Source organism: Pteropus vampyrus, unplaced genomic scaffold (genome assembly GCF_000151845.1).
Source record: "Pteropus vampyrus isolate Shadow unplaced genomic scaffold, Pvam_2.0 Scaffold180, whole genome shotgun sequence".
Lineage (NCBI taxonomy): Eukaryota > Metazoa > Chordata > Mammalia > Chiroptera > Pteropodidae > Pteropus > Pteropus vampyrus.
This window is the reverse complement of record NW_011888961.1, coordinates 97,137-112,860: the sequence shown is the minus strand read 5'-3', so window position 1 is coordinate 112,860 and position 15,724 is coordinate 97,137. Positions and strand designations below refer to the sequence as shown.

Sequence of the window (15,724 nt, the reverse complement as noted above, 5' to 3'; positions counted from 1 at the left end):
ACAGGCGTATTAAAGAGTTTAGGTTTAGATAATAAATCACTTATTCCCAGTAAACACCATTACAGCATGTGGAATTCCAGGTGACTATAGCTGCCCATGCTAGGTCTATAACAGCAAACCTTTTAACTTTAATACTTAAGGGCACTGTCTCTTACATTGGGAATAGGTTTACTATACATTTCCCCCAATTATTCAGTAATGTTTGAGTCTCTGGTAAGACTGGTGTCTGGGCAGTTCCATTAAGGAACTGGCATTTGTCTGTCTGTCTGTCTGTCTTTCTGTCTATCTATTTATGCATGCTTGTTCCTTATTATTAATCCACACTATACAGGTGAACAATCAGCAGCTCAGAGTTTTACCTACTCAAGGTCTCTTAAAGTGGCAGAGCAATGGTTTCGACCATTTGTGCTTGATCCCAAGGCCATTGTTCTTTCTCTCTACTACTTGAGAATATCATAAAAGGATAATAAATAATCCTATGCTTTTATCTAATTAAGAGAAAGATGTAATTTATATTAAACAAAGTTTTAACAACTTATTTTGAATATTTTATTAGAAGAGGTGACTACTAGGAGCATTAAGTCTAAGCAGTTATTACGAAAGCTCAGTAAAACTATTAAACCATGGATTCAATTATACAGCACTGATTATAACGGTGTATCTTTCACTCTAACAGTTTTACACTTGTATTATCTTTCTCAACTACATCAGCAGGGCTCTTATTGGGATAATAATGGAAAGTAAAAACACTAAAACCAATGTGCAAAAGGAACAACAGTATATAATAGACTAGCAGAAAAGTTACATACCGTACATTTAAATTTGAACTTTGCTTTTTAGGGGGTAATTATGTTGAAAGTCTCAATGAACTTAAGATATGACCTGTGAAGCTGAACCTCAGTGTATATGTGTGTATTTAAAAGAATGATGTTGGCAGATAACATATTTGAAGTATGTTGCAATTATATCTATTAAACAAAAGTAAAACATTTTAAAGGATCAGGCTGTCTCTGGTAATGCTGCATATATTTTAAAACAAATTATTTTAAGATGTAAACCATCACGTTTTTTGTTAAAACTGAAGAAGCAGTTAAAATTGCTACAGTATATCACACCTAAGCTTTCCAGTACTATTTTAAACAAACATGTATTGTAGAGAAAGTATCAGAAGCAGTCAAGGCAGCAAAACTGTTTTCATAGGAAAGTAAGCTAAAACTTTAGGCCTTTTGTTTATTCCTCATTCCCCGAAGGAGTTACATTATTGAGTGAAGGAATTTTCCAGCTGCATTTTGAAGTAACAAATGCAGCCTTAAATGACTGCCCTTGAGACTAAAGCTTTTGCAGGCAATAATATACAAAGAAAAGTTACATTAAAATAAAATTGTATAATTGCGTTATTTTAACACCAAACTGAATGGTGGACCAAAGTAAACAGATGAGAAAGAAATCAGGCTCAAGGCTTCGTCTTTCTCTAAAGTGGTAGTGCCATTCTAGTTTTATTGATACATTTATTTTCATAAAGTGCAGTAACAAAATAAATAAGATGAAAAAATCTTTGAAGATTTATATACAATTCTGAGATTAAGGTAAGTTACCAACTATATTCTTAATAGCCTTTTACCTCTGTAGAAGCTGTAACATACATTAAAAGCTCATAGATTCAAGTAAAATAATGATTTTTTCCCCCCACCCTGAGATCGATCTAGTATTAAGGAGTATATAACTACGCTAGCTCATTTTACAAGACAAGATTAGATTAAAGGGAAATTTTATGTGCTATAGACTAAATCCAGATACGGTCAGGTGCTGAGCATTATTCCTAGCTTCAAAATAGGACGTATCTGTTTCACCCTCTGGCTGCGGTATGAAAGGCATAGTCTGATGCTGCTGATTGTCCCAGTCCACATCACTGAAGAGAGGATGACGCTTCAGCTCTTTGGAAAAATATAAAACAGAAAAATATAATGACACTATTAGCTAAGCAAGTATTGTTCTATAGGAGTGAAGAAAACGTCTCACATATATCTTGCCTACTTTATTATGCCACTTTCATAGACATTTGTTTAATGTCTGTTTCTCTGTTCAACCACATAACTTCACAACGGCACACACTGTGTCATTTTGTATATCACTTGGCATATGACTGGCGCCTGGTCTGTATTTGTCAAATGAGTGAGTGAATGATCTGCCTTAACAGAAGCCTATCTTTTTCACTGCCTGTTTATCTTCTCAGATAATCCCTCACTTGATGAGAGGAGAGAGCTTGGACTACTTCCTACTCTCCCATGCAGCTTACATACCACTCATCTTCTGTGATTAATGCCCCATTTCTCATTCTAAGTCCTTGCCACCTGTTTATATCTCTGCAGTCCTTAGCACCATCTATTGATAGCACCATCTATCTATTACTAGATAACTCCAGTAAGAAGCTCATCCTCCTCTTTCTTGCTGTCTTCCCTATGCTCCATCCTTATCCTTCACTGTGACTTCAACATATCCAATGATGACACTTCTGACACATTCTCTTCACGGTTCTTTGACTACCTTGATTTCACTGACTTGCATTTTCACAACACACAAACTATCTAGCAATATGGTCATATCCGCAATCTTTATTGCTTCCATTTACAAAATCTCATCTTTCCTATTTCCCTCTACCTACTAAAATGGAAATTTGCTTTTTTGATCATACTCTGATGATTCAGTTGCTAGACATAACCTCCCCTCTCCTCAACCCTTGATTTTGTAAGGCAACAATAAAGATGTTAACAAAAAAAAATGAAGTGACAATTAAGGCAGTAAACAGTTTTTTTTAAAAGCAGTAATCAAATTTAAGGAAAATACTGGGAGAACACTACACAGACGGGAAAGAATTGTGTCTGTATTGGGGGAGGGTGGTTGGGAAGTCCATAGATCTATACACTGCCTTTTTTCCTAAACTGTAAGACTGTTAGAAAGAGGCATAAACTAGCAAAAACAATTTTCATTTAGAGAATTTATTTGTCTTTTAATTGTTCAAAATAATTATCTGAGCATGGGTTACTTTTGAGTTACTTGTCATAGTAACTCTTAAATTGTGGTATCTGGATGCGATGGGGTGCTTCATGACCCTCTCATCATAGCTATTTATTTAAACTGATTTCACAAAGGAATCCTAATCTAAGTGAAGAGTAACTAAACAACAGTTGTTGAAACAACTGTTTTTGAACTGCGAAATACACCTTCTGTTTGCTTCACTATGTAGACTGTTCATTAAACAAAAATCTGAGGTCACTGGTAGCTTTTCTTCGGTCTCCACTTATTCCGAGCAAAACACAGTACATTCTAGCCATTTTCTAAACAGTGGTCTCTCAGCTTCAGCACAACTGATGTTTGGGACCAGATAATTCTTTGTTGTGGGGACAGTCCTAGGTACTGTAGGATATTGAACAGATTCCGTGGCCTCTTCCTACAGAAGTTCCAAACAGTTGTGACAACCAAAAATGTCTTCAGACTATACTAAATGTCCTTTGGAGAGCAAAATCACCCCAACCGAGAAAACTTGCTCTAAAGTAATTTTTAGAGCTGAGTTGTCAAATGTCTGCATCCTCAATTTACATAGGTCTTGCTCAAATTCTACTCTTCACATAAGTCTTCCTGACCACTCCATCTGAAAAAAAATCTGCCATCATTTTTATCCTCTCATAATCTTTCTCTGTATCATTATCTCTGTATCCTGGCATTATCTCTCTTCATAGTATTTACAACTAGATGGCATTATGTTATGGTTTTATTTGTTTACTGTCTTACCACTAGAATGTAAATCTACTAGTATTGGAGTATTATTAGTCTGGTTCATCTGTAGGGTACCTCCAGTGACCATAACAATACTGCCTGGCACCTAGAAGTCACTCTATAGATTTGTTAAATAAATAAACTATTGATCTTGTTAGAGGAAACATCTAGAAGCTGATGTAAATGATAGATTACTAAAGCTCATTTTTGTAAATGTACCCTTCTTCACATGGAAATACATTTTCAGACATAATACTGATTTGTCTCTTTATATACTTTGTTACAAAAAGGATTTCAAGGCAGCCAATAATTGAGATTTACTAGAGTTTCAAAACTAAAGTTTAACATGCCCCCTGCAGTAGAAAAACCATTGAATGGGTCACAATGCACCAAATTTGTCTTATTTGAGGCAACCTGGCACCTGATATATTTGTCAATCAATAATGGTATCAGAAATGAGTAGTAAGAAATTACAGAATTGAAGTTTTGATAGAAAAATATTTCCTATATTTGTTTATGGTGAACTTTATCGGGTTCTGATAAACCAAAGACACTGACAAGCCTGTTTCGGGTACTCGCTTGAGATTAATAAAATTCAATGAGTGTCACAACCTGACCACATTCAATTTTAATGTAGAATAAGGACAAATATATCAATGGATACTCGGATAGCAAAAATAAACAAATTCTTTTTAAACCAGTTTAGCAGTCAGGTCATCTGTAGTATTGTACTAGAACCTGATTTCATTATTAGCATTCACCACCTGAAACTAACCAAGGGTAAAAGAACTTATTAATACAAAATGTTACCTTTCATTCCAGCTCTCTTTGTATCATCAATGGTTAAAAGTATTTCCACTGCACTTTGAGCATTGTCAGATAACTTTTCTTCACCTTCAGGCCAAGGGATATCTATAAATATAAATAAACTTACTGATCATTGCTCAAAATGATACATAGAGATAAATGAACTTATCTTAAAAGGAGAAAAAGAATCACCTCTTTTGAGAATATTCTGGAATACTTGTAGTGGTGTTTCATCATTAAAAGGGGGAATTCCGGTTAGAAATTCAAACAAGCAAACTCCAAGTGCCCACCAGTCTACTGCAGGACCTGGAATTTAAGAGAAGTAGCTGAACTTGCAAGCAATTTCTACAAATGTTTGACCAGCTAAAACATTAAAACATGTATATTTGGGCGCACTCATTCCTTAAGACTTCCTTCTGGCTTCATAAAGTGCAAAAAGCCAGATTACCTTCATTTAGACAATATGGCAATTACTTTCCTTCTCTATTTTTCAAGAAGTTTAAATTAGCAATTAACATAGCTAGCTAGAAAAAAGTTAAAGCTATCTTTGGTCATTTATTAATAACCTCTGATATACTGGATACTTATTTGTTTTAAATCCTAAAAAAAGCCGGGGAATGCATTTAATCGAAAGATTATTCTCTAAAATGGTAGAGTACGTCTCAATTTCAAATTGAGAAACAATAACGTTTAGATGACTCCATATCCCAGTTGTTTCACAAAGGTATGAGATGAGATAGCAACATTTACACTGATTGGAGGATAGCCTGGTAATTAAGGAAAGTCTTACAGAGTGTTTTAATATAGCTTTATTCCTTTTAAGATCATGGAGCAATAAATTGACAAAGAATATTCACTCAAACTATGGCTTGAGGAGGTAAGTCTTAATAAATAATTAAAACTGATTTCTAAATAGTATCTTCATTGAAAGCATCATTTATATACAAAGATGTTTTAAAGGGTTAAACATGACCTTATAATCTCATTTACAGTTTTGTTTAGTTCTGACTATGAATAAAGTGTTTACTAAGTAAAAGTTAACTTCAGTCCAAAAATAGTTACCATCAATACAAATTTAGAATAGGGATTCTAATCTAGTGCTAAATTTGCCTGGAAATTACTCTTTAAATTCGATTTCACAAAATTCATTATTGTGATTAAGCAACTGCCACCATTCCATTTTAAAACAAGTCGGAAAGCACTGTGGAATCCGCTATTAGGAAAAATAAACCCATGCATATAGAGTGCCTTTTAACCTGCAAGCCCCATAATCCCATTTTCCCCAAGAACACAAGATGCAAATAGTCCACAGGCTTCTATTTCTGTAGTAATCACTATAAAAAAAACAAACCACCTCAGTTAGTAGACCTTTTAAGCAGCATTGAGAAAGAATTATTCCAATGGGTTAGATAATATAACCAAACAACAGAAACGTAGGGGGAAATCAGAAAAACACATACATTTTATTTATGTAGGTTAAAAATAATGACCCTTTTCCCGGCTTAGCCAAAATGTACTCATGTCAAAAACATATATATGATTCCTCCATAGATATGTCATAACATACCCATATAAGCGAGTCAAAGTCTAATAAGATCACATATTGTGATAAATTGTAGCAATTATATCATTAGTCAGAGAAACAGAACAAACTTGTTTTGCATTACTGGCTCTCTAATCCAAAACTCACTTTGTAATTTGTATATTGATACTGTTTATACCTTTCTATTTCCTAATAATGATGGAATTAAATGGGTTAGAAAATTCAAGCCCTTTTGTAGCTGCTAATTTTAATATTCTTCTCAGGCCTATTTCCTCGGTTGTAATAAAAAAGCTGTGTATCTTCACTCTGCTACATTTAAAAGTCATAAAAAATGCCTCATGCTTACATTTGTTTTCACAGAGAAGACCAACCTCTCTGGATGTCTTCCTGCTCAGAAGACAGAAGACAGTTCATTTTTGTATTTCGTAAATGAACTGAAAGGAGAAAAAAATTTTTTGTGCAATGCGATCTAGTTATACTTTGACTGTTCAGTTTAATGTGCTTTGCCATATTACTTTGTAGAGAAGCTCACTCACCCAAAGTCAGATATCCTGCATGTAAGAAAACAATAGTTAGGTACACTGTATTAAAATTACAAGTTCATTCTCACATCATTCGTTTAACTAGATACCAGATATTGTACCAGATATAAGGAATATAAAAATGAATAAAGAGCTTTTCTCAAGGAGAAAACAGCCTATTCTGGGAGAGACAATATAGATAATTTTAACACAATGTGCTGAAACAAAATTATGCATAGGAAGCTAAGGGAAACTCAAGCCAGAGTTCTAAGTCCACTCAGCTGAGTTGGGTAAGAGCAGAGGAAATGGAAGAGTCCTAGCTGTGTCAGCATGATGCTGGGAAATACAGGGCTACATACAAGAAACGAAAGAAGTTGAAGTGACTGCCCCTGGGGCCTGGGATCTGGGGGAATAGAGAATGGGGATTTTTAAAAAAATTAAGTTCATTGGGGTAACATTGGTTAATACAATTATATAATTTTCAAGTGTACATTATAATTTGCCATCTGTATTTTCTATTGTTTACCACCCAAAGTCCAGTTTCCTTCAGCTACCATATATTTGATCCCCTTTACCCACTTTGCCCTCCCCTAAACCTCCTATATTTGACTCCCTTTACCCTGTCTACCTTCTCCCTCCTCTCCCACCCCAGTAGTAACCACTAGTCTACAGTCCTCTGGTAACCACTAGTTTATAGTCCATGTCCATGAGTCTGTTTGATTGTTCTGCTCATTTGTTGCTTTTAGGATTATATCTCACATATAAGTGATATCATGTGATTTTCAACTTTTTCTGTCTGGCTTATTTCGCTTAGCATGCTTATCTCGAGTTCTATCCATGTTGTCACAAATGGCAGTATTTCATCTCATCTTATGGTTGAGTAATATTCCACTGTATATATGTACTACAGCTTCTTTAGCCAATCACCTATCGTAGGACACTTTGGTTGCTTCCATATCCTGGCCACTGTGAATAATGCTGCTATGAACATTGATGTGCAAATATCTTTTTGGATATAGGTTTTCAAGTCTTTGGGGTAAATGCTCAGTAGAAGGGTTGCTGGATCATGTGGTAGATCAATTTTCAGTTTTTTGAGGAGCCTCCATACTGTTTTCCATAGTGGCTGTACCAATTTGCAGTCCCACCAGCAGTGTATGAGGGTTCCTTTTTCTACGCATCCTCTTCAGCATTTGTTATTACTTGTCCTGTTGATTATAGCTATTCTAACAGGTGTGAGATGATACCTCATTGTGGTTTTGATTTGCATTTCCCTAATAGCTAACGATGTTGAGCATCTTTTCATTATTTGTTGGCCATTTGTATGTCTTCTTGGGAGAAGTGTCTGTTCAGGTCCACTTCCCATTTTTGATTGGATCATTTGCTTTTTTGTTGCTATTGAGTCGTACGAGTTCTTTGTATATTTTGGATATTAGGCCCTTATCGGAGGTGTTGCTTGCAAATATATTTTCTCATTTGGATGGTTATCTCTTTACCTTGTTGATGATTTCTTTTGCTGAGAAGCTTTTTAGTTTGATGTAGTCACATTCATTTATTTTAGCTTTTACTTGCCTTGCTTTTGAGGTCAAATTCATAAAATCCTTTTTTTAAAAAAATAAATTGTTTGTATTATTGTTTTAAAAACAACATATCAAAATATTTTTATAGAAGAAAATTAAAAATATATCACTAGATAGCTGAGGTCACTAGATGTCCCACTGGAATAGTGGCAAGATCTTATAAAGTAAATCTTTCTATTTGACGCTTACTTTCATATTGTATCCTACGTTAGAGAAAATATAAACTGTAATATAAGAAATGGGCTAGCAAATCTGCGACTTAGCAAAAGGGGACTGTACAAAAATTGGTCAAGTGCCCAGAGGAGCTTAATTCTTTTGGCTAATAAAGGGGAGTATTCAGTGTGTCCACTTTCAACACTGTGGAGCTTATTCACCAGGGTTCCTGGGGCTGCCAGGAGTTCTCCTGGAGTGCCATCAAGAAGGAAACCTCTGACGCTAGTTTCTTAAGCTTTTGTACTGGAAACATATAATAACTAATTATTATACAGACAGGATGACATAAGTTGTAAACAGTTTCTAATTAAGTGAGATAGTACTGAATAAGTAATTCTCCATAACTAATCAAGGGGTGCATTATGAAAGGGGTGACATTTGAACCAATGAGGAGAAACTTGACAGGAAGATGACTGGGGACTGGCTTTTCCAAACTAAGGCAAAATAAGGAAAACTTGAAAAAAAAATGTGTCTATGAAGTAGAATAAGAACATAAGGACTATAAAGAGATATTCTGAGATATGTGGCTACTATGAGAGCTTGGAGCCTCAAATGCCATGATCAATAATCTGGATTTTAAGGAGCCACCTTTCAAGGAAGGAAGTTGCACTGGCCATGTTATATTTCAAGAGGAAAATCTGGTAGTAATGATTATAGACAATAGAATGAAGTTGAGGAGACCAGAAAGAAAGTTATTGAACTAATGAAAGGGAAAGATGAGGGAAAGATAGTGGCAAAGGTGAGGAGAAATAATGCAGAGATATATTTAACCAGATTTAAACGCCTAACTGTAGGGACAATGTCTGTGTCACCACAAAGATGGTAAAAAAGAAACTGAGATAGGGAACATAAGAAGAGCAAGCTAGATAACAAGTCCAGTTTTCACAGGTAGCATTTGAAAGACCAGTAGAATACTGAATAGATACTTTGGCCCTGCATCTGCTGTCCAGTGAGAGAGTCAGGATTAGAGACAGATATTTGGGAAACATCAACACAGAGGGGCCAACAGAAGCTATGGGACTGATGACATTTACAGGGAGCACGTTCAGGGAAAAAGGGTAAAGAACCTGAAGAACTTCCACATTTACAAGAGGTTAAGGACAGAAATGGGGAGTAGAAATAGAGGGAAGAGGAATGAGACTGAGAAGAGGCTGGTAGATTTGACTGCTGATTGTTAATGAAAGTTTCAGTTAAATAGCAGGGATAACAATAAGACTGCCAAAACAAAAATAATCAGGTAAAGAAAAGAGGCAACCTTTGAGAAGCTAGGTGGTGGGGGGAAGATAAGGGTGGAAAATTATTTTCTGACTAAAGAAAAAAGCCAGCAAAGAAATAAAAACAGAAGGTGTTGGAGGTGAGGCAGGGAAAGCGAGCCAGATGATCACCAAAGGAGCTCAAAGAAAAGGGTATAAACAGCAAGATGTAGAAGAAGGGATTCATGTGATGGGTTGAATCATGTCACTCTGTGAAAAGCTAGGTTGAAGTCCTAACCCTGAGGTCCTCTATGTGTGACATTTGGAAATATCCTTGCAGATGTAATTAGATTAAGATGAGGTCACATTGGAGTAGGGTGGCCCCTGATCCAATATGACTGGTGAATCCTTATAAAAACACAGCCATGTGGCCATAGAGACACAGAGGAAACACCATATGATGCGGGAAGATTAGACTGACGCATCAAGGAATGCCAAAGATTGCCAGCAAACCACCAGAAGTTAAGAAGCAGGTTTCAGAGGGAGCGTGGTCCTGTCAACACCTTGACTTTAGACTTCTAGACTTCAGAACTGTCAGGCCATAAATTTCTGTTTTGAATCACCTAGTTTGTGGTACTCTGTTACAGCAGCCCCAGGAAACGAATATAGTTCATTTCGGAATGTAGGAAGGGAAAACTTTTCCGAGAGCAAAAGGGAAAAAAAGATGAGTGAAAATGCCATCCTTTTATTTTTATGTTGCATTTGGAAAGATAGTTCATTTCTGTCTTACCCCTTCTGGTGAGGGTATAAGTGAGGGTAAGCTCTAAACAAGAACAGGCTTCTGCAGACTGAATGGAAGGTTAGGCCCGACTTTGTATTTCTGAGCCAAAACTCTAACAGACCTGGGAAGACATTTCGAGCAAAGTTAACCAGGGAGTGGAAGGTGGGGTTTGTGTAGATCACTGAGACTGCACCAGAAGCAAAGAACCAATGGCTGCATGTCTTCTTTTCCTATAATAAATGCCACATATGAGGAAAAAGTATTGCATGAGTTCATTTTGTTTTACTTTAGGTAATCCAAGTAACAAAGAAATTTAAAACAATTTTACCTCGAAGGAAAATGCAGTGATAGATAATACTTCAAAAACTCAAGACACACATGCCTTACCGTGGGCCCTGCCTAATAACAGCTCAGGTGCGAGGTAGTCAGGGGTTCCCAGTATTCGCCCGCCATCCACTGGGGCCACGCCTCTTCTCACACTCTTTGGAGTTCGATATGGAGTCCCTGATCTGGCCTGATTTGGGGTCTGCTAGTTTAAAAAGAGTTTAAGAGACAATGAATATCTTAATTCCTTTTGCAGTGAACAGGAATGCTAAAACAAAAAAGCTAGGCTACTGGGTACAAAAAACACACTCAAATCCTTGATCAGTTTTGAAAATGGACTCATAACAGATTATACTTATGAAAAGTACTGATATCTAATGAAAATGCAATATCTTGGGTAACATCAATTATTTCAACAATATTTAGATATATAAGAAAGAATGGAAAAATCCACAAGAAAAATTTCTTGATCGCATGGATTAATACAAGCTTAAGAACATGCACTGAGGGAGGCTGTAGCTAACAAATGATTGAATCATTAGGCTAATACATAAGGTAGAATTGTAAATAACCTCTTGTGCTAATTGGCATTTAAGTTTTTAAGATACTTTGTTGTTTCATAAGGACTCTGAGACCAGCAGGACAGATATCATTATATTCTACAGACAGATAGGAAACAGAGGTGCTATGGGTAAGGGACCTCTAAGTCCCTCTATGAATTCTGAATAGAACACCCAATTCTTATAACTCTAAATTCGGAGTTTACATTTTTTTTTTTTTTATATTATGATGTCTCTCCAAAGGAAAGAAAAAAAAGATAAAATGTTAGAAAAAAAAAGATTTGAAATATACATTTTTTCTATAAAGAAAGAGATCATCTAAATATATTCTTAGAAGACGGTGAGTGGACTTTAATTTTATAACTCACAGTTTCTGTGATCAAGTGAAAATATATAATTATAAATATGTGAAAGTATATAGAACGTACAAATGAAGGAGGCATTGTAGTTAAGAATAATAAACATTACTACCAGCTTTACCTTTCTGCATTAAAACTTCCAACAGTCCATAGATTCCTGACAAGTAAAACAAAACTGTATGCTTAATATCTTATAGTCTAGTTAGAGAGGCAAGAGCCGGGCTTCCATAGTTATTTTTCTAAAATCCAAAGAACAAGGTGTTAGAAAGTTATAACGTACCTGACATGGCATACAGTGTCTTCCTTTTTGAGTAGGGGTTACCGCCATGGGATACGAATCACTATAAGCACATGAAACATCCATTGCATCTAAAGTAATACTCATTTTGGATGGTTCTGAGTTATTGGATACATTAATATGACTGTTAAAACTTCGAAAAGCTACAGCATTTCTTTTAGAGAAGGTTAATGTTTTCGACACCTCTGAAGAAGGAGCTAACATTTGGTTACTGTCTTGGACAGCGGTATTCTCATCGTCTTTTGGCAAAGTATTTTCTTGGCAGCTGGGCGATACAGTAAGGTCTTCAATATTTGATTCTTCAAAAGAAGATTCTTTGATGCTTTTATCTGGATCTAAGGACTGCTTTTCCAATGAACTTTCCATTATAGAAATTCCAGGAAAAGATGAATCAGAGTCCATATGAATACTTTTACAAGCTCTGTCATCATCAGAACACAGGAAACTAGAACTTAAGTTGTCCTTATTATTCTTGTCAGAATCTTCTTCCAGCTCACACATAAGGTTTTTTGCTATCATCGGGATAGGCGATTTTTCTGGTGTTTGTTGTTTATCGATAAAAGAATCAACCCTGTTCTCCTTATTGGCATAGTCATTTTGCTGACTTCTGTACACGGAGAGCTTAAGGTCCTGGACTTCAGTCGTTAAGCCTGTACTTTGATTTGCATAACGATCTCTCATTTCATTACTCTGCTTATATTCTATACAACATTTTTTATTCTGTATAATTTCCTGACAAGGACTGGAGTCAACTAACTCAAAATTTCTCTTAACACTTCTTTTCCCAAGGTGCTCTTGAATCATACCACCAGAATTCAAAGCCCACTGATTTGTCTGATGAAAACTAGACTGTTTTGTGTCAGTGGCCATGTTAATATTATTTATATCCAGTTTGTTTGCTTTCCAAGAAACTTCTCCAGAACAGCATTTTTTAGCAAGGTTTACACAAGAGCTTGCAGTGGCAGGAATGGCACTGCTGTTCTGAATGGGAGAAAGAGTTAATTCAAGATCCTTTTTACTGAAACTGTTGGTCTCGATGGCATTTGTAGATTTTGTACAAAAAGGCTTTTCAGTTGTATTCCAACTTTTCGTTGGAGAGCCCAATGCATCGTCATTTTCCTAAGGAGAAGGAAGAACCTTTTATTAATTGTATGAAGCTGAGATTCTTTAATCTTTTAAACCTCTGTCCACTTAGGTGGAACAAATGCCCCCATAAGCTATTATGTTACCTATTCCCACTTTCCAATGGAACAAAAGAACATTGATAACAGAGAATTAAAAAACAATATAAATAATTATAGTCTACATTTATACACATTATTTATTTATTTATTTTTTATGCCTACAGCATCTAGTCTTCCTAAGTGGTCTCCCATCCAAGTACTAATCAGGCCCGACCCTGCTTAGCTTCCAAGATCAGACGGGATCAGGTGTGTTCAGGGTGGCATGGCCGAAGACTATACACATTATTTTGAGTGAAACACTGGTCTAAAATGTAAATCGATTATTCGATAATACTCATTTGATAGTGTATTACATGTTATTTAAATAGAACAAATTAACAGGCAACAACAGGCAACATATTTAGGCAAATTTGGGATTAAGGCTACATTATATACATATCTGCTTTGCAATAGCAAAATGCGCAGGGTTTGATATAAATATAGTTAATGGAAAATTATAGACCAAAATATTATTAATATGAACATGTATCACTTTATACAAGTATAATAAAACCAAGCCGATAAGGATGAAGCTAAATTAGTGGTAATTTATAATTAAAAACCAAAAATACCAAGAATTAAAATCCATTGTCAACAAGTTGAATCGATGACATAATGATAACAAAATACTGAGGGAGGCTGTAGCTAACAAATGATTGAATCATTAGGCTAATACATAAGGTAGAATTGTAAATAACCTCTTGTGCTAATTGGCATTTAAGTTTTTAAGATACTTTGTTGTTTCATAAGGACTCTGAGACCAGCAGGACAGATATCATTATATTCTACAGACAGATAGGAAACAGAGGTGCTATGGGTAAGGGACCTCTAAGTCCCTCTATGAATTCTGAATAGAACACCCAATTCTTATAACTCTAAATTCGGGGTTTACATTTTTTTTTTTTTTATATTATGATGTCTCTCCAAAGGAAAGAAAAAAAAGATAAAATGTTAGAAAAAAAAAAAGATTTGAAATATACATTTTTTCTATAAAGAAAGAGATCATCTAAATATATTCTTAGAAGACGGTGAGTGGACTTTAATTTTATAACTCACAGTTTCTGTGATCAAGTGAAAATATATAATTATAAATATGTGAAAGTATATAGAACGTACAAATGAAGGAGGCATTGTAGTTAAGAATAATAAACATTACTACCAGCTTTACCTTTCTGCATTAAAACTTCCAACAGTCCATAGATTCCTGACAAGTAAAACAAAACTGTATGCTTAATATCTTATAGTCTAGTTAGAGAGGCAAGAGCCGGGCTTCCATAGTTATTTTTCTAAAATCCAAAGAACAAGGTGTTAGAAAGTTATAACGTACCTGACATGGCATACAGTGTCTTCCTTTTTGAGTAGGGGTTACCGCCATGGGATACGAATCACTATAAGCACATGAAACATCCATTGCATCTAAAGTAATACTCATTTTGGATGGTTCTGAGTTATTGGATACATTAATATGACTGTTAAAACTTCGAAAAGCTACAGCATTTCTTTTAGAGAAGGTTAATGTTTTCGACACCTCTGAAGAAGGAGCTAACATTTGGTTACTGTCTTGGACAGCGGTATTCTCATCGTCTTTTGGCAAAGTATTTTCTTGGCAGCTGGGCGATACAGTAAGGTCTTCAATATTTGATTCTTCAAAAGAAGATTCTTTGATGCTTTTATCTGGATCTAAGGACTGCTTTTCCAATGAACTTTCCATTATAGAAATTCCAGGAAAAGATGAATCAGAGTCCATATGAATACTTTTACAAGCTCTGTCATCATCAGAACACAGGAAACTAGAACTTAAGTTGTCCTTATTATTCTTGTCAGAATCTTCTTCCAGCTCACACATAAGGTTTTTTGCTATCATCGGGATAGGCGATTTTTCTGGTGTTTGTTGTTTATCGATAAAAGAATCAACCCTGTTCTCCTTATTGGCATAGTCATTTTGCTGACTTCTGTACACGGAGAGCTTAAGGTCCTGGACTTCAGTCGTTAAGCCTGTACTTTGATTTGCATAACGATCTCTCATTTCATTACTCTGCTTATATTCTATACAACATTTTTTATTCTGTATAATTTCCTGACAAGGACTGGAGTCAACTAACTCAAAATTTCTCTTAACACTTCTTTTCCCAAGGTGCTCTTGAATCATACCACCAGAATTCAAAGCCCACTGATTTGTCTGATGAAAACTAGACTGTTTTGTGTCAGTGGCCATGTTAATATTATTTATATCCAGTTTGTTTGCTTTCCAAGAAACTTCTCCAGAACAGCATTTTTTAGCAAGGTTTACACAAGAGCTTGCAGTGGCAGGAATGGCACTGCTGTTCTGAATGGGAGAAAGAGTTAATTCAAGATCCTTTTTACTGAAACTGTTGGTCTCGATGGCATTTGTAGATTTTGTACAAAAAGGCTTTTCAGTTGTATTCCAACTTTTCGTTGGAGAGCCCAATGCATCGTCATTTTCCTAAGGAGAAGGAAGAACCTTTTATTAATTGTATGAAGCTGAGATTCTTTAATCTTTTAAACCTCTGTCCACTTAGGTGGAACAAAT

The 15,724-nt window shown here is 35.5% G+C and overlaps 1 protein-coding gene and 1 pseudogene across 2 annotated transcripts in view; both read right to left on the bottom strand.

Moving 5' to 3' along the window:
* Positions 1-535: 535 nt before the first annotated feature.
* Positions 536-15,724, bottom strand: part of MASTL (microtubule associated serine/threonine kinase like) — a 32,238-nt gene continuing 17,049 nt past the window's right edge. The window contains exons 8-12 of one of the 2 annotated variants that reach the window (XM_011370998.2): positions 14,501-15,637; positions 10,797-10,938; positions 4,774-4,887; positions 4,585-4,686; positions 536-1,934 (exon numbers count right to left, since the gene is read on the bottom strand). In XM_011370998.2, the coding sequence (XP_011369300.1) occupies positions 1,777-1,934; positions 4,585-4,686; positions 4,774-4,887; positions 10,797-10,938; positions 14,501-15,637 (1,653 nt within the window). In that variant the 3' untranslated portion in view covers positions 536-1,776. The remainder of the gene's footprint in view (positions 1,935-4,584; positions 4,687-4,773; positions 4,888-10,796; positions 10,939-14,500; positions 15,638-15,724) is intronic. The other variant, XM_011370999.2, reaches the window with a different exon arrangement.
* On the bottom strand, positions 13,290-13,408 carry LOC111746234 (annotated as a pseudogene).